Source organism: Furipterus horrens, unplaced genomic scaffold (assembly GCF_987537825.1).
Source record: "Furipterus horrens unplaced genomic scaffold, mFurHor1.1.pri manual_scaffold_11, whole genome shotgun sequence".
NCBI classification, from domain to species: Eukaryota; Metazoa; Chordata; class Mammalia; order Chiroptera; family Furipteridae; genus Furipterus; species Furipterus horrens.
The window spans coordinates 98,299,610-98,320,592 of NW_028327181.1; the positions used below are offsets into that span (position 1 = coordinate 98,299,610).

Here is a 20,983-nt window from a genome sequence, read left to right on the forward strand (position 1 = left end):
TGTTTGCCCCGTTCCCCGGGAACGCGGCTCTCCGCCGAGAGGGGTCGGGGCTGAGGAAACTAAGCGTCTTCCAGTTAAGATTTACCAGCTCAGACTAAACTGAATATTTGAATTTTAAAGCAGTTAAAAATAGGAGTAAGTAGAGATGCACTCGCAGGTTTTCCTGACCTTCCCGGAAATGTTTCACACGCTCTGGAAGACCCTGGTATGGGGGAGCCAAGTCTCTAGTGTTGAAAGCTCCCAGTGGGCCCGGTCCTGTCTCACCCTGTTCTGTAGTGACCTGAAGTGCTGGCACGTGGTGCCTGTGTGTAAATGGGGCCCGCGGCGCGTACCAAAGCGCTGTCGTCTGGTGACTGATTGGCACCACATGGGCGGTGAGTGGCCTTTTTTCTAAGCTACCCTCCCTTCTGCTTATGAAAAATGATAATGGAAACTCCCCGCGCTGCCTGCGTCTCAGGTCAGTGCCACCGCTCTGGGTCGTGGCCGGCGGCGGACACAGCACAGCTGCCGCGTCGCCCAGTGAGTCTGCGTTCTTTGCGGCCTCCAAGGGGGTGGGGGGACCCTGCGCCCCCCTCGCCTAAGGGGCGGCTGGAATCTCGGTGAACCTGAGGAACCCCCTGCCCAAGCCCTGGGTCTGCTCCCAATGAAAAGGCCTCGGCACGGCCCTGCACCGCCTTTCCCTGGGGGCGTTTCCTGAGAATAAAAACCGGAGGTCCCTGGAGGGCGGCCAAGGCTTCCCCGGGCCCCGTGGGGAGCGCTCCCCTCCTGAGTGTCGGCCTGTCCCACCCGGCGCCGACTTATCGCCTCCGCCCCGCGGGGGCGCATCCGGCTGTGGAATCCTCGGGCCATGCGGGTCGCCCGCGCCCCGTTTCAAACGTCTGCTGGCCGAGACCCGGCGCACGAGGGGCGGCCGCCCTGGGCTGGAGCGGAGGCCGAGGCGAGAAGGCGGAGGGTCGGCGGTGCCCCAACCCTGCCGGGAGGCGGGCGCCACTCGGCTCCGGCCGCGCAGAGGGGAAACCGGGTGGCGAGGCGCCCTGTCCGTCCTCCAGGCCGACTCCAGACTGAGCCCAGGGGAGGCGCAGGACGTCCTGGACCCCGCAGGGCCCCTGAAGGGCCGCAGTGGCAGTGAGCAGGGAGGGGGCTCGGCCAACGGCCCGGCCGCCCCCGAGTGAGACTGCGCACGATGCCGCCCGCCGCCGCGGCCACCACGGTCTCCCTGCGGGAGCTGGCCGACCTGGCCATCGGCACCCCGGAGGTGGGCGCCGTCAACTTCACGGCCCTTCACACGCTCCTCGTGGCCTTACTCAAGAATCTCCGCTTGGAGGACACCCGGGTGGCCTTCCAGTCCCTGTCGCCCGAGCAGAGCCGCCCCTTCGAGGCCCCGCGGGTCTCGCTCAGCACCCCGCAGTTGGCGGTGCCCAAGGAGAGGCGAAGGGGCAGCGTGGCCAGGATGCCGGCCCCGACGCTGGAGAGCCAGCTGAAGGACCTGGGTGGGCAGGTCCAGGACCTCGGCCGGCAGTTCAAGACCATGGACAGCCAGGTGCAGGGCATCGTGAGCCACATACAGTACTTCCCCGCCCTGGTGGGTGGGCCGGACTTGGACACCCAGGAGTGGCTAGGGAAGCAGGAGATGACCAGGGACTTCGCCCCGAAGGCAGCCACGCCCACGACGACGGTGGCCACGCCCACCACCGAGACGGCCACGCCCACCACCGAGACGGCCACGCCCACCACCGAGACGGCCACGCCCACCACCGAGCCGGCCAGGCTCGCTACCCAGAAGACCAGGCTTGAAATGGCCACCCTGACTCCCAGGACGGCCGAGCCTATGCTGGGGGAGGCCGCAGCAGCGCCCGGCATGGCCACGTTGGTGCCCGAGAAGGTGCAAATGGGGCTGATGAAACTCTGGAAGGACAGTCCCCAGGTGAGAGCATGATGGGTTCCTTCAGGCCGCTCTCCAGCCCAGGCTGGAGCTGAGTCCCAAAGGCGCCCAAGACCACCACCCACCTCTGGGGGGAGGAAGGCAGTGCAGGCAGGTGCGGGGATGGTGAGGGTGCCAGGCCTTGGTGCAGCCCGGGCCCATGAGGCACCCCACTACCTTGCAGGCCATGGAGCTGCTCCAGAGCGTCGTGGAGGATGTGAAATCCCTGAAGGAAGCCCAGGAGAAGGCGCAGGAGCTCCCAGAGTTGAGCCCAACGGTGAGGGTGGCAGGGACCCCATCCCTTCCAACGCATCCCCCTTCCTCGCTCGGTTTGCATGGAGGCTCACCCACCATTTATCAAGACACCCAAGGGTCCTGAACCCACCCAGAGGGCAGCTGATGACTTCTCAAAATAATTATTTGAATTTCTTCTAAACAAGCGTAAATAGGCAGTGGGTGTTGAGAGAAAACGCTCTGTCCAAGAGGAGGGGAGCTGGGATGGAGAGAGTTCTGGGGTCCCCCCCCTCTGCCCCCCAACCTCCAACCACAGGCGCAGCAACACTTTCACTTGGCTCTCTGTTTTCTTGGAGCGAGAAGTACAAATCCTCCCGCAAAGCTGATGGGGCGCTTCCGGGCTGCGCTCCTGCCCCGGACTGTCTGAGGCTCCAGAGGGGATTCGAGCTGAAGACGAGCACCAGGAGAGGCTGAGGAGAGGCTTGGGGGACAGGAAAAGCTCCAAGGAGGCAGGAGGGGAGGCCGGGACTCCGCGGGGACTTCACTTTGCCCTCTTTGGTCATTCCAGGCCTTGAAACCCCAGCGGGGCTCATTGTTGCTCTGGGAAGCTTTGCTTTTGAAAGTGTGGTCTTACTTGGTTTTAGGTGGTTTTGTTTTTTTTTTAGAAGACATTTTACTTACCTTTAGAGTCTTAGATTCTGAAGGTTTGCAGAAGTTCCTGCAATTTGCTTTTAAACAGCATAGCGGCTCAGGAGCCCTCCAGGTGCCCAGTACCACTTGTCCCTGGGCGGCGAGGCCAGCCTCCGCCTGCAGCCCGGTGCCAGCTCATTGGTCGTTTGTGTGACGCGAATCCCAGGACCGAAGGTTCCCATCCCAGCACTAGCATTTGCTCCTGGCACATCGGTCCCCCTGCCACCTGCCGCGCCCCGTGTGGCGTCCTGTGGGCTCACCCGCCTTCTGTCTGTCCTCCGTTCATCTAAGATCCACACATCCTTCCTCCTGTCCCACGTGAGCATGTGCGTAGGGGCCACAGGAGGACCTGCTTTGACACTCCACCTCTGAACTCTTCTTCCAGAAACTCCTGCAACGGATTGAGGAAGTAGAGAGGATAGTCAGGGGCCAGGGGGAAATCCTGGTAATGTCTGCCGGTTCTGCCGGAAAGGGCCCTGAGGGGTGTGTGGCCGGGATGGGTGCCCGCAGCCTGGCTCCCTCTCAGGCTCCTCCAGACTTGTCCCCTGGGTGTCTGCATCCCCCCGGGGGGAGGGGGGCACGTGTGCCCTCTGCCTTTCAGGGTGCGCCCCTGGGCTGAAGGGAACTCCTTTCCAGCCCTGCCCGGTGCTCCAGCAGGGCCCATGGGAGACAGGAAGCCAGCTGCGCACGACTCCCCGTGGCTGCTCCTTGGGGCTCGGGGCTGTGGCAGGACTGGCCCGTCCTGTTAGCTCGGTCCTGCTCCTAAAGCTTCCCGGGATCACCTGGGGTGCGTGCGTGTGTGTGCATGCTCATGTTGTCTGTTACTGTCAGGAGCCCCTGAGCCGGAAGCTGACTTTGATTCCCGCTGGAGAGGAAGTCACCATGGTCACCTGGGAGGAGCTGGAGCAGGCAATTACTGACGGCTGGAAGGCCTCACAAGGGGTGAACAAATGAGGGGCAGGGGCAGGGCAGCGGTCTCCCCAAACCTCTCCCTTCTTACTCTTGTACCGGGTTCCCTTATGTGGTGTTCATAATTTGCTTCACGATCTCCTACCGTGGATATTTTTGATGTCCTTCCCATTCACGCGTGAACACATGCGTAGGGTAGTTCCTAGCAATGGAATGTGCATTTGTGATTTGGGTAGCTTTGGGCACATTGCCTCCCGTGGGTGTGGTTCCATGTAGACCCCCACCAGCCACGGAGGAGAGAGGTCCCTTTTTGGTGTCCCCACCGTCACTGTCTGTAGGTGCCCGGTTCCTGGGGCTTGGCTGACCAGCTGGATGGAGGATGGTAGCTGGTTTACTTCTGCAGTGTTTCAGAGCTCTCCTACAGCCTGTCCTACAAGGCACGAGTCCCTTCACCGTTAGTGCGCAAAGGCAGACCGACTCTGGGGCTCAAAGCTCTCCGGGGCCCTTTGCTGGTGGTGACTTTTACACTCGGGGACTCCCACAAAGGTGCCTGTCTGTTCTGAGACAGTGCACGGAGTAACCAGATCATTTTCAAAAAGGGGTGTTTTTACACGGCCTTCAAGGACAGGAGAGCTGCCCTTTTGGTCCTGCTGTTTCCCTTCTCCTGGTTGTGTGCACCTGGGTCCCTCAAAAAGTGGGCACACAGGTACGCAGACACAAGCGGGGCGCGGGGGCCTTTAGCGCCACCACGTGGCCATCTTGGGTGTGGCACCCTGCTAGTCCCCAAGACTGTTTTGTGAACTCTGGGTCCATCTTTGGAGGAAAGTTCCATCAGAAAGCTTTGGAAGAGGAGTCTGCAGACAGGAGGGGTGGCTGAGGAAGAGGTGGCCTCTGCTTTCACTGTTTAACATATATATTTAAAAAATTTAAAATTATAGTTGACATATAATATTAGTTTCAGGTGTACAATACAGTGACCAGACATTTCTATGCTGCTTTTTTTAAATAAAGATTTTATTTATTTACTTTTAGAGAGGGGGGAAAGGAGGGAGAAAGAGAGGAAGAGAAACATCCATGTGTGGTTGCCTCTCGCGCACCCCCAACTGGGGACCTGGCCCACAACCCAGGCATGTGCCCTGGCTGGAAATCGAACCGGTGACCTTTCGACTTGCAGGCCGGTGCTCAGTCCACTGAGCCACACCAGCCAGGGCTATTCATTCTTTTTAAACAGATTTTTAGTATCCTCCTGTATGGGTGTGCCATAAATACATCAGTCCCCTGTGATAACCTATTTTTATAAACAATGTATATGTATCTCAGCATCCTTTTGTGAAAGTCTGTTGAGAAAATTTCTCACTGTGGAAGTTATGGGTCTAAGGGTTTGTGTGCTTATATTTGATTTTTAAAAGTTTATTTTTAGAGAGATGGGAAGGGAGAAAGAGAGGGAGAGAAACATTGATGTGTAAGCGATACACTGATCAGCTGTCTCTCGTATGCCCCTAACTGGGGACCTGGCCCACGACCCAGGCCTGTGCCCTGACCGGGAATTGAACCAGCGACCTTTCGGTTTACAAGCTGGCGGTCAATCCACTGAGCCACGCCAGCCAGGGCTTACATTTTAAATGCATAGTTTAGTGCCCCACAGTGTACATTTCTACCATCAGCAATGGGCCCACTCAAGGGGCAGACTTCATATTTCAGACTTAGTAAATCCCTCATGTTCTGCGTAGCCTCAGCGAGAACCTGTGTGGCCCCTTGTGTTGGGCAGCGCCGCCCTGTCTTTTATGAGGAAAGTGATGCATTATGATGCCATTTGAAAATATGCAGATTCTCAAAAATCTGGTTACCCATCCTTCAGGAGTGGCAAAGTCTGTCTTTGTGTCCAGCTTAGTTTTGGGGACCCGAGGGGACATTCTCCCAGGAGCCTTAAGTGACCCTGTTCAGATAGCCCAAGTTCCCTTCCCAAGTCTTACCGTATTTTTCACTCATAGTCTCTGCTTGCTTTCTTCCTCTTCAACCAGGGCTCAGAGTCAACAACAGGACTTCCTAAGCGCAGAAAGACGACTTCCTTATCATCAAACGGTACGCTTTCAAGTGGTGTCTCCACCAAGAAGTCAAGTGCTGACCAGGCTCTGGGTTCTGCGGCTGGTGTGGGCCCAGATCAGATCTTATCAGGAACCAGACGGCCAGGATACCCCTCTGAACAGAGCAGGCTTACTTCTGTGACTGGGTTTCCTGGTAGAGAGCAGCACCCAAGGGTCCATGAGGAAGCTGGCCCGGCAAAACCCCGTCACCCCTCTGAGTTGCAGTTCAGAATGGAGTCTGATCATCACAGGCCTAGAGAGCAGCCCAGCTTAGCACATCCAGGAAGAGGTGAACGAGAGGCATACCCTGGCCCAGGTCAACAAGACTTGGTCTAAGCGAGAGGCGGGCGTCACCCTGTGTACCCAGACCCGCGTGAGGGGGTGAACATTATCCCGGGTCAAGTCTATGCAAGGCCAGATCAGCATGAATTAGAGCCACTGGGCCTGGATCAGCTTGAACTGCTACAGCCGAGCCCATATCCACATGCCACAGAGCCCTTCAGCAGGAGTCAGCTGGGTGGGATGCCGCCTGGAATGGGTGAGCAGGAAATCATATTACCTGGCATGGGTCAGCATGATACAGTGCTGCCATGGGTACCTGGCAGCGATCAGCAAGGACTGGAACTACCTAGTACACAGCAGCCTGGTATGGCTCCACTTAGCACATATCAGCGAGGGGTGGGACCTCCTGGCACAGACCAACGTGGTATGGGGCGGCCTGGCGTGGACGAGAGGGGTGTGGGACTGCTCAGCACAGATCAGCACGGATTTGCCTATCTGGCATGGAACAACAAGGACTGGTCCCACCTCTTACAGATCAGCATGTCTCGGGATCACCTGGTCTGGTCCAAGCTGCTGCAGATCAGCAAGGCTTTGTACAGCCCAGAGTGGGAACACGTGGCTTCATACAACCTGGCACATGGCAACCTGATGGAATCCAGCCTCGTGCAGGTCAGCCTGGTGTGGTCCCACCAGGCGCAGATCAGCGTGGTTTGGTCGAGCCCAGTGCTTATCCACCTGGTTGGGTACAGCCTGGTGCGTATCCTTTTGATTTGGTTCAGCCTGGCTGGGTCCAACCTGAAGCAGATCAGCAAGATTTGGTCCAACCTGGTGCCGGTCAGCCTGGTTTGGTCCAACCTAGTTTGGCCCAACCTGGTGCAGTTCAGCCTGGTGTGGTCCAACCTGGAGCAGGTCAGCCTGGTTTGGTTCAACCTGGTGTGGTCCAACCTGGTGCAGTCCAACCTGGTTTGGTCCAATATGGAGCAGTTCAGCCTGGTTTGGCCCAACCTGGTGCAGTTCAGCCTGGTGTGGTCCAACCTGGAGCAGTTCAGCCTGGTGTGGTCCAACCTGGAGCAGTTCAGCCTGGTGTGGTCCAACCTGATGCAGTTCAGCCTGGTTTCGTCCAACCTGGTGCAGGTCAGCCTGGTTTGATCCAACCTGATTTGGTTCAATCTGGAGCAGGTCAGCCTGGTGAGGTCCAACCTGGAGCAGATCAGCCTGGTGTGGTCCAACCTGGTGCAGGTCAGCTTGGTCTGGTCCAGCCTGGGATGGATCAGCGAAGTTTGATACAACCTAGTTCAGGTCAACCTGATTTGGTTCAACCTGGTGCAGTTCAGCCTGGTTTGTTCCAACCTGGAATGGCCCAGCATGGTTTGGCCCAACCTGGTGCAGGACAACTTGGAGTCCAGCCTGGAGTGGATCAGCCTGGTTTGGTACAGAGTGGTACATATCCACCTGGTTTAGTACAGCCGGGGGCATACCCACGTGGTTTAGTCCAACCTGGTGTCTACCCACATGGTTTGGTCCAGCCTGGGGCCTATCCTCGTGGTTTCATGCCACCTGGTACGGATCAGCGTGGTTCGGTTCAACCTGGAATAGATCAGCATGGTTTGGGGAAACCTGGTGCAGATCGCCGAGGCTTGGTACCGTCAAGCACAGAGCTCCGTGACTCTCCATTCCAGCCAGATTCTCCAGGTCTTACATCGCTACGCCCGTATCAGCATGGTGTGGTGCCTGCTGGCCAAGATCGACACGGCCAGGTGTTCCCACTCGTAGCCTCGCAAGGCTTGACCCCGCCAGGTATAGACCGAGAGGGTTTGGGAGCAACAGAAACTTATCAACAAGGCTTGATGCCTCCTGGCACAGACCGACATGGTCCAACACCATTAAGCCTGGGTAGGGAACCTGCAGGCCCAGATCAACAGCGTTTGGTATCCCCTGGCCCAGATCAGCGTGGCCAGACAGACCCAAGCGCAGACTACGCACACCCCAGCCCAGACTCCCGCGGCCTCCTGCGTCCTGGCCCGCATGTCGATCGGTATGGTCAAGTAGGTCTGGATCCAAACCAACCTGGGGTTTATATTCAGACTATCCCAGGCCAAGGTGCCACCTCTTTCCAGAGGACGGACTCCCCTGACCATCTCGACCAAGTCTCACCAGAAAGGAGTGACGTCCAGGGCGAGAGACACGAGTCACTGGAGAGAGTGGCCCCCAGCTTCCCCATAGCGGTGGAAACGTTCCGCCTGATGGGAGAGCTCGTCGGCCTCTATGTGGAGCTAAAGGAGACCATGAGGGACCTGGACGAGAAGAAAGCTGGCAAGTCCGACTTGGAGAAGATCCAGTACCTGCTCTCAATGATGGGTGGGTACCGCTGGTGCGGGGCAGAGGCCACGGTCCTTCTTCTAAAGTGGTTTCATCTTCTCCCTGCCCTGCCCCCACCCGGCCTCAGCCCCTGGTCGCTGGTCTTTCTGAGTCCCAGAGAAATAGGACGTCCATTCTGAGCCATTCCGGGTTCTCCTAGAGCCTTCAGGGTCCAAAAGGTGGAGTCAAACGTGCAGGTGCGAAGGAGCCCCAGTAGAGCAGGGAGGCTGGTTCCTAAGCCTTTGCCCCGCTGGGGAGCAGCTGGGGACAATGATGGGGAGGAGGACACCAAGACCAGATGGGGGCGGGAGGAGAGGCTACTGAAGATTTCAATTTAATCCATTCACAGCTCTAGGTCCAGAGATTAATGAAGAGTTTGGGGTTGGGTGGAAACCGTGGGCCAGTGAGCCCTAAGCTTATAGGGTATTAAGCCTTAGGTGGATTTTTTTGTGGGCTGAGGGACACCCCTGCCCCCCAGTCCTGTGTTCTCTGGGGTAGCTTCATTGTGGGCGCTGGAAATGGCAATGAGAAGCCCCCCGGAACTTGAACATTTCTGACTCGAAGGCCACCATTTCCCACAGTGCAAAAGACCATACCGCCGGACCTGCAGGAGCACCTGAAGACCGTGAAGGCCTTGACCAAAGAAGTCCGGCGGGAAAAAGCGGCAGTAAGTAAGGGGGGCTTGCCCCCTTTGCCTTGGAGTGCCAGGCATCCCCCGTGCCACGGGCACCGCGACACACAACACAGTCCCTTCTCTCGCGCACCGAGCCCCCGGGATCGCTCCAGTTCCATCACATAGGGGACACCCTGGGACAGCACCGTGGGCACTTCCTGAGTGAAAACCGCACACGCAAGGCTGTTAGGATTCAGCTGAGCCCACAAGGAGGCCCATGTGCTTTCTCGTACCTGTGGCTGTTTCCGAAACAACTCAGGCCCCGGAGCAGCCTCAGGGCCAAGTGTGTGGGGCTGACTGGGGCCGGCGGTCATGGCAAGAGGCTGCCGGGTCTTCAGTGGTCCTCTTCCTGCCAACAGTTTCTGTCCCCGGGTTGGGTGGAGGGATGGACAGATGGATGTCAGGAAGGGACCTTGGTCTTTGTCAGGAGGTTGGATTGGGATTAGGGAGTGGGCGAGGGCTCGCCCAGGCTGAAGAGGCGTTTCAGAATGTCGAGGACTCCGGCCCGCCTGCCCTTCCTCGTCCACTGGGTTTGCAGGTGGACAAGATGCAAAGGATCCTGGAGGGCGAAGAGTATCCCGAAATGGGAAAGGAGATGAAAGCCGGCCAGCTGGGCTTGCAGCTGGGCATCCTCAGGTACCTGCCCCTGCCCTGGCCTCACCTGTTCTCAGCCGGGGAGGTGACGGCGGGCTGTGGTTCACCCGGACACTGCCCTGACCACAGTGTTCTCTGACCTGGGTAGTGCCCACTCTTCAGTGTGCCCACATCCAGTTCAAGTTGCTGGTGGAGGTTCCCCAAGTTCCTAAAACAGCTCAGCACGTGGGCTTGAAAGAGCTCTCCCCCACCCCCACAGAAAGCACCTTAGACTGTCCCCAGGTGGAACTGGGAGTGCTTGCTAGAGGCCCTCCAAGTCCTCTCCGTGCAGTGCCAGGTCTCACCTGCTGGAAGCACATGAGGCACCCACCCCTGGGACAGGCATGGCCCAGGGCTCCCTAGACAGAGCCCGCTAGGAGGTCCCAAACAGCCCTGGTGCGCCCTCCTCCACCCCTGACGGCTGGGGCTCAGCACTGGGGGCCCGGGCCCCTGGGCTGGCAGTGGGGCCAGGCCACCTCTTGTGCACCCAGAGTCACGGTGGCCAACATCGAGAAGGAGCTGGCTGAGCTGAGGGAGAGCCAGGAGCGGGGCAAGGTCAGCATGGAACATTCGGTCTCCGAAGCTTCCCTTTACCTGCAGGATCAGGTGAGGGCACAGGGACCAGGGCCCCCCACCTGTGTGCACGTGCGGGGAGACTGTGCCTAAAATTCAGCCTGTGGGCATCCAGGCCACAGGCGCACAAGTGGGAAGGCAAGCCGTCAAGGCCTGTCCACCTGCCGTGACGTCTTTTTCCCCCTTTTAAAATGAGATAATTTACGCATCATAAAACTGACCCTTTTAAAGTGAACAAGGTAGTTCTTGGTACATTTATAAAGTTGTGCAGCCACCACCATGATTAAATTCCAAAACGTCCGTCACCTGGAAAGAGACCCTGTCCCTGTTAGTAGTCACTCCCCGTCCCTAACAGCCCCGCCCCTAACAGCCCCGCCCCTGGCAGCCACTAACTGCTCTGTCTCGGGAGTGGCCGGTTCTGGGCACTTTCCATACGTGGAAGCGTACAGCCGCTGGCTCCTTTGACCCAGTGCGGTGTTTTCACGGCCCCTCCCTGTGGCAGCGCGGGCTTGAGTCCCTGCTGCGGCTGAGTCATGGCCCACGTAGCAGCTCTGCCACATTTTGTTTACCCGTTCCTCCGTGGACGGCGTTGGGGTTGTTTCTGCCCTTGGCGCTAATGAACAAGGATCTGTGGACACTCATCTTCGTTTTCGTGTGGACACGTGCTTTTGTTTTTTCTTGGTTATGTGTCTGCAAGGGGACTCGCTCGGTTACATGGAAACCCTGTGGTTCACGTTTTGAGCATGTGCCAGACTGTTTTCCCCGGTGGCTGCACCATTTTACATTCCCGCCAGCAATCCGCGAGGGTTTCAGTTTTTCCTCATCCTCGCCAACACTTATTTTCCACTTATTTATTTAGTTACGGCTGTCCTAATGGGTGCGAAGTGGTATCTCATTGTGGTTTTGGTTTGTGGTTCCCTAATGGCTAATGATGTTGAGCGTCTTTTCATGTGATCGTTGGCCATTTGTGTGTCGTCTTTGGACAGATGCCTATGCAAATCCTTCACCCGTTTAAAAATTGGGTCATTTGCCTTTTTATTGTCTAGTGGTAAGAGCTCTTTATATATTCTGGATGCTAGATTCTTCTTTGATACATGATTCACAAATACTTTCTCCCATTCTGTGGGTTGCATTTCATTCTTTTGATATTGCCTGCTTTCAGATCTTGGGTGATGCTATCCTTGGTCACCCCGGAATGTTCCAGTGAGGAGTGTCTGGACTGGGAGCGGCCCTCCGAGTGCCCCCAGGAGGTTCAGATAGGAGAACCCACTGAGCCAAGGGGGCTCGCGTCAGTAGAGGCCCCATTCTGGGCCACTCCCCAGTTTGCAGGAACAGGGGTGTGTCCACCTCACGACCCCAGAGTGGGTTGTTTTGTGTGAGCGTCACCTGTCACTCCAAAGCCCGTGTCTGAGCTTGGCAACCTCCAGGTTTCTCCCAGGTTCGCATGCGGGGGTGGGTTCTCTCCCTGCTGGGCAGCCGGGCCTCCTGGGACAGCAGCATGCTCAGGGTTCCACCCCCCACTCCCCAACTCTCCAGCCGCCTGGGCACCCCCCTTCCTTCCCCTGACGCTGTGCTGTTCTCCTCCTGGAACGGCCGCTACTTACTCCTGCCCACCCTCCATGATGCCCGCATCTGGGGAGCATCTCCCTGTCTTCTGGAGAGAATTAACCCCCACTCCTGATCCCAGGGCCCTTGACAGGCTCTCCTGTCTACGAGCAAGGGAGTGACACTGAGCTCAGGCAGAAGGAAGCGTGGCTCTCAGTAGGCACATGGACAGGGAGCTGGAGAAAGAGGGACTTCCAGCCATGGGGCAGTCCGGTCCAGGCCATTCCGTCTGTCTGTCTGTTTGGGGGTGTATCTGCGCCATGTGCCTTCCTTATCCGTCTCTCTCGGATACCCTCACGCTCTTTTCCATTCTGCTCTGGCAGCTTTTGTCCCTCTCTCTCAGGTCCAAAGTGGCTGCCCCGGGCCCTGCCATGTCCCACGCTTCCATGAGAGGGGGCTCAGGCTGACACAGCTCCCCTCTCTGAGCCCAGCAACATGGCACGGGTCATGGCCAGCCTCGGGACAAGTTGTCTGGGACCAATCCCTGTGCGGACAAAGCGGGACCGTGGGAAACAGTCAAGAGAGGAGGGCCAGTGGGAGGAGTTTGTTCCTGCCCTGCCCCCGAGAGCCCTGGGGTGGCAGCAGCACTTACCCTCATGCTCCGTAGGGAGTTACTTTCGTGCTGGGTGAGGGCAGAGCTTGTGTGAGGCTGCCCCTCCCGGGGCTGGAGTAGTGCCAGTGTGTCACCGCTCTCAGATTTAGCGGGAGGAGCTATGTCATCACATGGCCACCATGGGCTGGCTGGAGAAAGGTCCAGAAACCTTTCTCCTACAAGGGCTTCGTTCTGCCTTGATGCCACCCTTCCTCAGAAACCCCGGTCACTATTTAATGGGCAGATGTTGAGCGCCTCCCACACGCCACGTGCGCTGCGAGGCCCTGAGGGCGGGCGAGGGGCAGAAGGCGTGGGACGCGGCCGTGCCCCGCTCACTGCCCTGCACCTGCCCTCTCGCCGGCCCCCAGTTAGACAAGCTCAGGACGATCATCGAAAGCATGCTGGCCTCCTCCTCCACGCTGCTGTCCATGAGCATGGCGCCGCCCAAGGCTCCGATAACCTTGGCGCCCGGCCAGATCGACCCTGAGGCCACCTGCCCAGCCTGCAGCCTGGACCTGAGCCACCAGGTCAGCACGCTGGTGCAGCGCTACGAGCATCTGCAGAACATGGTCAACAGCCTGGCCGCCTCCCGGCCCTCCAGGAAGGCCAAGCTCCAGAGCCAGGTGCCTCCTGCCGGCCTCCATCCCGCGACAGCCACACGCGGCCCCTGGGGAGGCCCACAGAGGGTGGAGCGGCTCCTAGTGTCCCCAAGGGTTGGTTTTTCATGGAGGAGCCCTTTACTGAGTCCGCAAAGGTCCCTAGCCCTTCCACAGCGTCACAGTGAGCAGCTTGGGGAACGGGGGGCTGTGGGCCAGAAAGCCAGCTGGCTGAGGGAGGAGCAGAGCCCTCCACGCGCCTTGGGGACGCTGGCGTAGCTTCAGGAATCACTGACTCCTCCGTCCCAGTCTCCTGGGCTTTTTCCCGATGGCCCTTCAGAGGGCAGGCATGCTGGTGGGGCAGGGACAGCCACAGGAGCCTGAGTCCTGCCTCTTGGGGTCTAGACTTCTGATGCAGCCCAGAGCAGGTGGGGGGACTGTAGCCCACACGTGGACTCTCCGGGGCCAGAGGGAAGCTCACCTCTGCTGATCACCCCGCTGGCCGACCAGGCCCCTCAATCAAGGCCGGTCCAAGGGAGGCAGGAGACCGCAGCTCCTGTCCCCCGGGTGGACCCATGGCAAGAGGAGAGCCTCCCGCCGCTGGCCGGGAGTTGTGGACGCAACTAAGGGGAGCCTGTCTGCCAGGGGACGTTTTCAGGGATGGCACGCGGTGCCCCAGCAGCCTCCCTCCCGCCGCAGGACGAGGAGCTGCTGGGCCACGTGCAGAGAGCCATCCTGCAGGTGCAGGGCGACTGCGAGAAGCTCAACATCACCACCAGCAGCCTCATCGCGGACCATCAGCGGAAGCAGAAGGACATCGCTGTGCGCGCGGCCGGCAGGGCGGCTGGGGCGGGGCGCGGTGGGAGCCTGGCCACGCCCCTCCGGCTCCTCGTTCCTTATTCTCCTCCTCCTCGGGCCCCCAGGTGTTGTACCAGGGTCTGGAGAAGCTCGAGAGGGAAAAGGCCAACAGGGCGCACCTGGAGAGGGAGATCGACGTGGTAAGGGCCAGACCCCGGGGGGCCGCCCCGTGTCCCCGCCCCGTGTCCCCGGCAGGTCTCGCCGGGCGTTCTTTGAAAGGCCAGGAGTGGAGGGGAGCCCGCGGGGGCGGTGGGCGCAGTGTGGGCTCCACAGCAGGGCTGACACCTCAGGGACCTCTGTGGTTCTACCCCATCGGGGGGCCTCCTCGCTCTCTCCGGGCAGAAAGCCGACAAGAGCGCCCTGGCCGCCAAAGTGAGCCGCGTCCAGTTTGACGCCACCACGGAGCAGCTGAATCATATGATGCAGGAGCTGGTGGCCAGGATGAGTGGGCAGGAGCAGGACTGGCAGAAGATGCTGGACCGGCTCCTGATGGAGATGGACAGCAAGGTGAGGGGCCGCAGGACGCTCCGGGCCCCTCCTCCGGGCCCTGCAGACCGCACCTGCTCCCCCAGCCCTCACCTGGTCCCCCCACGCCCACCCGCAGCTGGACCGCGTGGAGCTGGACCCCGTGAAGCAGTCCCTGGAGGACCGGTGGAAGTCCTTGCGGCAGCAGCTCAAAGAGCGCTCCCCACTCTACCAGGCTGACGAGGCAGCGTGCATGCGGAGGTCAGGCCGGGCGAGAACGGTGCGCCCACGGGGTCTGGACAGCGCCCCACCCCCCCCGCCCCCGGCCCCCGGCACATGGTCTGCCCCGAAGGAATGGCTGATCCTGCCGGGGACTGCCCCACAGCCAGAGTGACAGTATTTCAGAGCTCAGGCCACTTCATATCAGAGTGGAATATGGAGTGGGAGGGAAGCTGAGGCTCTCTGAGTGTGCCAGGGAGTCCCCAGTCCCAGGAGCTGAGACCCCTCCCGGGGGACGGGCCCCAGGCAGCCCGAATTGCCGGGTTTCCATTGGTGGCCACCAGAGGGCACCTGAGGTTTGCGCGGAGCATCCCTCAGGGACAGGGGCGTGCAGGGAGGTGTGTGCTGGGTCTGCGCCCAGGTGGAGCCTGTCTGGGAGGCGGTGAGTTTCAGGGGAGCAGGGACAGTCTCGGCCTCCAGGGGCTGGGGGCCGGGGGCCCGCCCGGGGGAGCTGAGCCTCTATCCTGCCTGGAGACGGCTCCCCAGCAATCCCACTCCAGACCCTCCTGTGTCCCGTTCCCCACAGGCAGCTCTTGGCACATTTCCACTGCCTGTCGTGTGACCGTCCCTTGGAGACACTTGTGACCGGACAGTGAGTGCCCGCACCTGCTGCCCCTGCTGGGTGGTCACGGTGGGGCGGGCGTAGTGGGGCTGTGTCCCCTCCATTCCCTCCAGCTCGGGTCCTTGCCACCCCCGTCCTCCCTCACAGCTCCGCCTCTGCCTGCCTGGACTGCGCCCGCCCCTTGGTCCTTCAGGCAGGTGGCCTGCGGGGAGCGGATGGCGGATTTGGACGAGTGGATTTCTCACACTCTGACCCCCGCTTCTCTCTGTCCTGCCCAGAATCGTCCCCGTGACTCCTGTGGGGCCCAGCCTTCAGGGAAGCCGCTCCACCCGCCCCTACACCATCTTTGAACTGGAGCAGGTCCGGCAGCAGAGCCGCCAGTACGTGGCAGAGTCCCGCCCAGGGTTTGCAGGGAGGCGGGGCAGACAGGCGATGGGGCTGGGGTGGGGGGTCCTCTCCGCTAGGACACTTTCTAGGGCCTTAGAGGAGCCAGAGTCAGGACTAGTGATCGCCTGCCTTCAATCCTGGGGGCGTCCTGGTGGGGCCTTGCCAAGGGAGCTGGCCACCTCCCTCCTCCCACCCAGACCCTCCAGTGGTCTCAGCAGCCCTGGCATGGGATGGGGGTCACTCAGTGAATGTGGGGATGAGTGCGGGGTGCTGTTCCTCGCTCCTTCGGGCTCCTCCCTGCCTCCCGATGCCGCCTTTCCGCTTCCTGAGGTTCAGTGGGAAGGATGGGTTTCAAACTGCACTTAGGGACCTCGGGGTCCCAGGTTTGCGGGACTAGACGTGCAGGGTAGGGAGAGGCCTGCGCCACTACTCCAGTTTAGCTGTAGGAGCTGGGATTCCCCCTGAGTGGCTCTTCTGCACTGTCCCAGCTCAGGAGACCTTCCCTGGAAGCCTGTCCTACTCCCTTGGGGACTGTGGAAAGGGCTCCTGCCCAGCCCAGGTCCTGCTGACCCAGGGGTAGATGAGGGTGGGGAGTGGGCCGGGGTTCTGCCTGGGCACCGCTGCAGCCTGCGCGGGCGCCTCACCCTCTTTTCCGCGTACGCAGCCTGAGGCTGGGCAGCACCGCCTTCCCGCGCGCGGACCTGGCGCCCATGGAGCGGAGCGTGGGACGGCTGCACACCATGCACTCCAAGATGCTGATGGACATTGAGAAGGTGCAGATCCACTTCGGGGGCTCGGTCAAGGCCAGCAGCCAGATGATCCGCGAGCTGCTGCAGGCCCAGTGCCTCAGCTACCCCTACTACAAACGGTAGGATGGTAGGATGATATAGACTGAGCTGCTGGTCACGGAGACACCAGCCCCACGGCTGGGGAGAGCCTGAGGAGGGAGGGAGGGAGTGTGTGTATGTGTGTGTGTGTGTGTGTGTGTGCGCGCACGCTCGCACTTCAGGGTGGCCAGCCAAAAGGTGGTTCTGCTCACTCACCTGCCTGCTCTGTCCCTTGCTCCTGCCCTGGCTCCCAGAGGCCCACGAAGACAGCTTCCCTAGCTCCCTCTGGCCTTGCCCAACCATAGGGGTCCCAGGTCACTCCTGCCCCCAGTAACTCTGCGGTCTTCGTACAGGGGGCCAGATGTGGCTGATTACACCTACTCAACAGTGGCCCGGCCCTGCGGGGGCAGCCATACCCTCACCTACCCCTATCGCCGCTCCCGCCTGCAACACCTGCCCCAGGGCCTGCACCCCGAGGAGATCCAGCTCACCGTGAAGGTGTGGGTGCTGCCTGGGAGGGCGACCCTGACATGACCCCAGGCTCTCAAGTCATCTGGAAAACCCACCAGTGGTCCCCTCGCCCCGCCCTCTGCCTTGAGGCAGTTTCTTAATCAGACCTAGCTTAAGCCTCAGGTTCTGACCCTTTTCTGGGAGAAAGACCACCACCCCAGCCACCCAGCCACCTGGTGCTGTGCTCAGCCTCCACCACGGGCCCTGGGAGCCACAGCATCTCCACCTCCCTTCACCCTGTCGCTGTTCCCTGGGGCCTCCCAGAGCCCCTGGGGCCTCCCAGAGCCCCTGGGGCGGGGGGTGCCGGAATGGGGAGAGGACAGCGCTCTGGGCCCCAGGCCTGTGTAGAGACAGGACCAAGGGGAAGCTCTGAGGGCGCCGTGGTGACGGACACCCGCCCACCTGCACAGCACGATGAGGTGGATATCTTGGGCCTGGATGGACATATTTACAAGGGACGGATGGATACAAGGCTGCCTGGTGTCCTGAGCAGAGACAGTGAGTGTCCGCTGGCCCAGCCGCCCCTCAGGCTCACTGCTCAGGTCCCACGAGCGCTGCCTGCTCCTGGGAGGCCATGCACTTTCTGGGGCCACTGGACCTGGCCATTGTCACCACCTACCTGAATCCAGAAGTTCAGGCGTCCCAAAGCCTCCAGCCACTGTTGCAGGTGGCCGAAGGCTGCCCAGTCTGTGCTAATTAGCCAGGATGTCACAGGCCTGTCTCTCTGGAGGCAGGCTGTGCGCAGCAGCCCTATCCCCACCCCCACGGGTCCCCACAGAGCGCTCAGTTGGTGTCCCAGAACAGACCCTTCTTCCCGCCGTCCCCATCAGGCTTAGGGAGCACTAAGCACAAGGCCAGGCCGTCCCGGCCCCACGTGCAACGGCAGCCGGCTCTTGGCGACCCCAGCCCACCGCCCTCCCGGCCTCAGAGCGCTCAGATGCTGGCTGACGACCCCTCAGGTAGCTTCCTTCCGCACAGACTGTCCTTCTGGAGGCCACAGGCCTGCCCGAGCCTCTCCTGGCTCCACCAACCCGCTTTCCTGCCGCGGCTGGGAGAGGAAGGGCCTGGGAGCTGAGGGATGGGATGGGGGGAAGAGAGAAAACCTGGCGCTACTGTGTGCTGGGTACATTCCAGGCCTGTGGGGGAGAGACTGTTAGGAAATGTCCCCGTTTCACAGAAGAGGAAACAGTGGCAGGGAAGCAGCCCTGACTCTGGTGCCAGGCCCAGTCTGTCCCTGCTCACACGCGCTCACGGGCTCTGTGTGGCGGCTGCTGGGCCGTCTGACCCTGTCTGTGGGGGAGCTGCTCCTTGCCCCCAGGTCTGGAAGGTCCCCAGAATCTCTGCTGTCCCCTGAAGGGCTAAGGGACTCCCAGGGTGAGGCCACACTTCGGGGCCAGAAAGGGACACTGGCATGGAACTGAGGGCCAGGTCACATCCAAGTAACTTTAAGCAAGTCTCCTCCATCTCCAGACCTCAGTTTTCTCATCTGTCAGTAAAAGGGGTGCTGATTAGTGCTGTTTTCAGTTAGGTCCCCCATGAAAGTCTAAGGAAAGGCAGTGACCGAGCTCCTATAAAAAGCGACAGACCCACCACGCCTTGCTGATGCTTGCAGGCGGGCCTGGGGCCTCTCACATTCGGGGACAGCCTGCGGGACGTGGGGACCGCTGGTGACAGTGGGGGTCACACATCTGGCCGATACTGAGGCTCCTGCCCGCCTGGCCAGCCCTGGCCAGGAGCTTCCCATGCACGAGCCGCCTGAGTCCTCAGCCCACATTAGGGGGTAGGGACCACTGACCCTCGCTGGGAGCACAGTGTGGGTGAGGTACTTGCCCGAGGTCACACAGGGAGGAACTCAAAGCCAAGCCGTGTGGCCCCAGGTGAGAGGCTGGGAGAGTGGGGTCCGTGGTGGACAGAGCAGGGGGACATGCGCCCTTCTCCCTGGCACCCCACTGTCTGCTCCAAGGGTACCTGAGGCGTCATGGGAGCGGGAGAGAGGGCAGGTAGTGTTAGGGAAGACACGTGCACTTACCTGTGTGGCTGTTGCGTCAGAGGACACACGCGTGGCCCGGGGCAGGCTGGGCCCCAGCGGAGGTCGCCTTGTTGAGTTTTACTCGGCGGTCAGAGAGGAGCTTTGCTCCGGAGCTCCTGCAAGGTCTGCCCACCCCAGCCGCGGGGCAGGCCCCTCCCCAGTATTGCGCCCCCTTGCAGCCCGCAAGCTCCGGACCTCCCTGGGCTTCGGGCGAGTGGGCCGGGGCCGCTGGTGGGCGTGCGGAGCCGGGCAGAGCCAACACGGCCCCTCCTGCCTTACAGCGCCTTCTCGTCAGCGGACGGACAGACCGGTCTCCTCGCAGGGCTGCCTCTCCCAGCCGCCCGGCCCTGGCGAGGTGGCGGTGGGGCCGCAGGCGCGTGTGGACGTGCCTCCTGGCGAGGGGCTGGAGGAGCCCACCCGGGGGCCCAGGTCCTCCCCTGCTCACTGAGCAGTTGTCTAAATAAATGTTTAGGAAGAAGCCACTGCGGCGAGGCTGCTCTGGTCCTGGCTCAGGAAGGTGGGGTGAAGGCGGGGGGCTCCCAGGTGCTGGGGTCTGGCTTGTAGCAGGAGAATTAGGCCATCCACACCCCCCACCCGTCCCCGAGGGAGTGGGGCCTACTCTCACCTGCCGGCCCCTCCCTGACCTCAGGCTGCTGCCTTCCCTGGCTACGGCCCTGCTTTCCTCTCTTGGGATACCGGGGGTTTGGGAGCAAGCTGTACCTGGAGCACAGGTGAGGGTGGCAGCTGCCTGCTGCTCCCCTGCTGGCTCGGGGCAGTGCCCAACTCCTGGCACAGAGCCCGGGGGAGCACCGCCACCAGCCGCCTGGGAAGGTTGCTGTTTGAGGTCCTGGCCAGCTGACCCTGCACAGGCTGGAAGGCCCGGACGCAGGGTCAGCCCTGGCGGGGCCCTTCCCTGTCCCCTTCTCCTCCCAACCCCACGAAATATAGATGAGTGTGTGGGCCGGGGGCCTGGCCTTGCGTGCTCCAGCCCACACAGCTCCCGTCACCTCTCCCCGCGGGTCCCCGGCACGCCGGAGGGCTCACTGCTGAGTCCTGTGTGCTCAAGGTCTTGGCAGGTTGGAAGGGACGGAGGAACGGGAGTGTGGTTAGGCTCAGGTGGGCTGGTGCGGCCACTCTGACGGACAAGCCCCCGTCCCCACTCGAACGCCCAGGAACAAGGCAGAGCTGCCCCCACCCCGAGGCCTTTGAAGTCACAGCAGCAGTTTTGTGTCTTCAGGTCTGTTCTCAGCAGCTCCCTCCTCAAAGGTGGGGATACCCCCACCCCCGCCTTGGGAAAGCAGCCTCTGGGGCAAGAGGCCTGCTTTAAGGTGTGAGGGTCGGGGTGACAGAATCAAAGAGGAAAGTGTGGCAGGAAACAGCCCAGCAAAGGGTTTCTCCCCAGTCCCCATCCGGCGTGGGCCAAGGAGGGCGAGTTGGCGAGGGTGTCAAGGCAGGTGCTCCCTGTGGAGGGGCTGCCCCCTTCTTTCCCCAGGGGCCAAGTCCCCTTCATCTTTAAGTAATGACGGAACACTCAGGCTAGGTGGCAGGAGGGGCAGCCTGAACCCTGGTGTCCCCCGGGGCACCCGCCATGCTGGTGCCCTTGCCTCTCTGCCAGCAGGAGGCAGCGCCAGGGCCAGCCCCCCTCTGCTCCTGCCTGGGCTCCTGTTTCTCTCGCCCTCCCTGAGAAATGTCAGAAGGCCCCTGGCCTAGAATCCAAACCCGCCAGCTTGGCAGGGAGGAGCAGGCGCGGAGACACGCCAGCCCTCTGTAGCCGGGCCTCTCTCACACCCATGGAAGGACAGGGAGCCCAGAACCACCAGCCCCGCACCTGCGCTCACCACTGGCCCTCTCAGGTTATGCCCACCATGGGGGCAGACCCAGCCCAAATCCCAGTGTGACCACTTACAGGCCAAGGG

At 60.9% G+C, this 20,983-nt stretch overlaps 1 protein-coding gene across 1 annotated transcript; it reads left to right on the forward strand.

Moving 5' to 3' along the window:
• The first annotated feature begins 1,183 nt into the window (after nucleotides 1-1,183).
• Nucleotides 1,184-19,548, forward strand: QRICH2 (glutamine rich 2). The gene is given in 22 exon segments (XM_090257586.1): nucleotides 1,184-1,924; nucleotides 2,106-2,198; nucleotides 3,213-3,290; nucleotides 3,677-3,787; nucleotides 5,776-5,992; nucleotides 6,206-6,607; nucleotides 6,610-8,478; nucleotides 9,060-9,145; nucleotides 9,690-9,787; nucleotides 10,276-10,390; nucleotides 12,923-13,177; nucleotides 13,850-13,972; nucleotides 14,074-14,148; nucleotides 14,351-14,515; nucleotides 14,613-14,734; nucleotides 15,279-15,344; nucleotides 15,593-15,694; nucleotides 16,366-16,569; nucleotides 16,882-17,026; nucleotides 17,449-17,536; nucleotides 17,869-17,997; nucleotides 19,349-19,548. Coding segments are annotated over 22 exon segments (5,451 nt in total). The 3' UTR covers nucleotides 19,516-19,548.
• The last annotated feature ends 1,435 nt before the right edge of the window (nucleotides 19,549-20,983 follow it).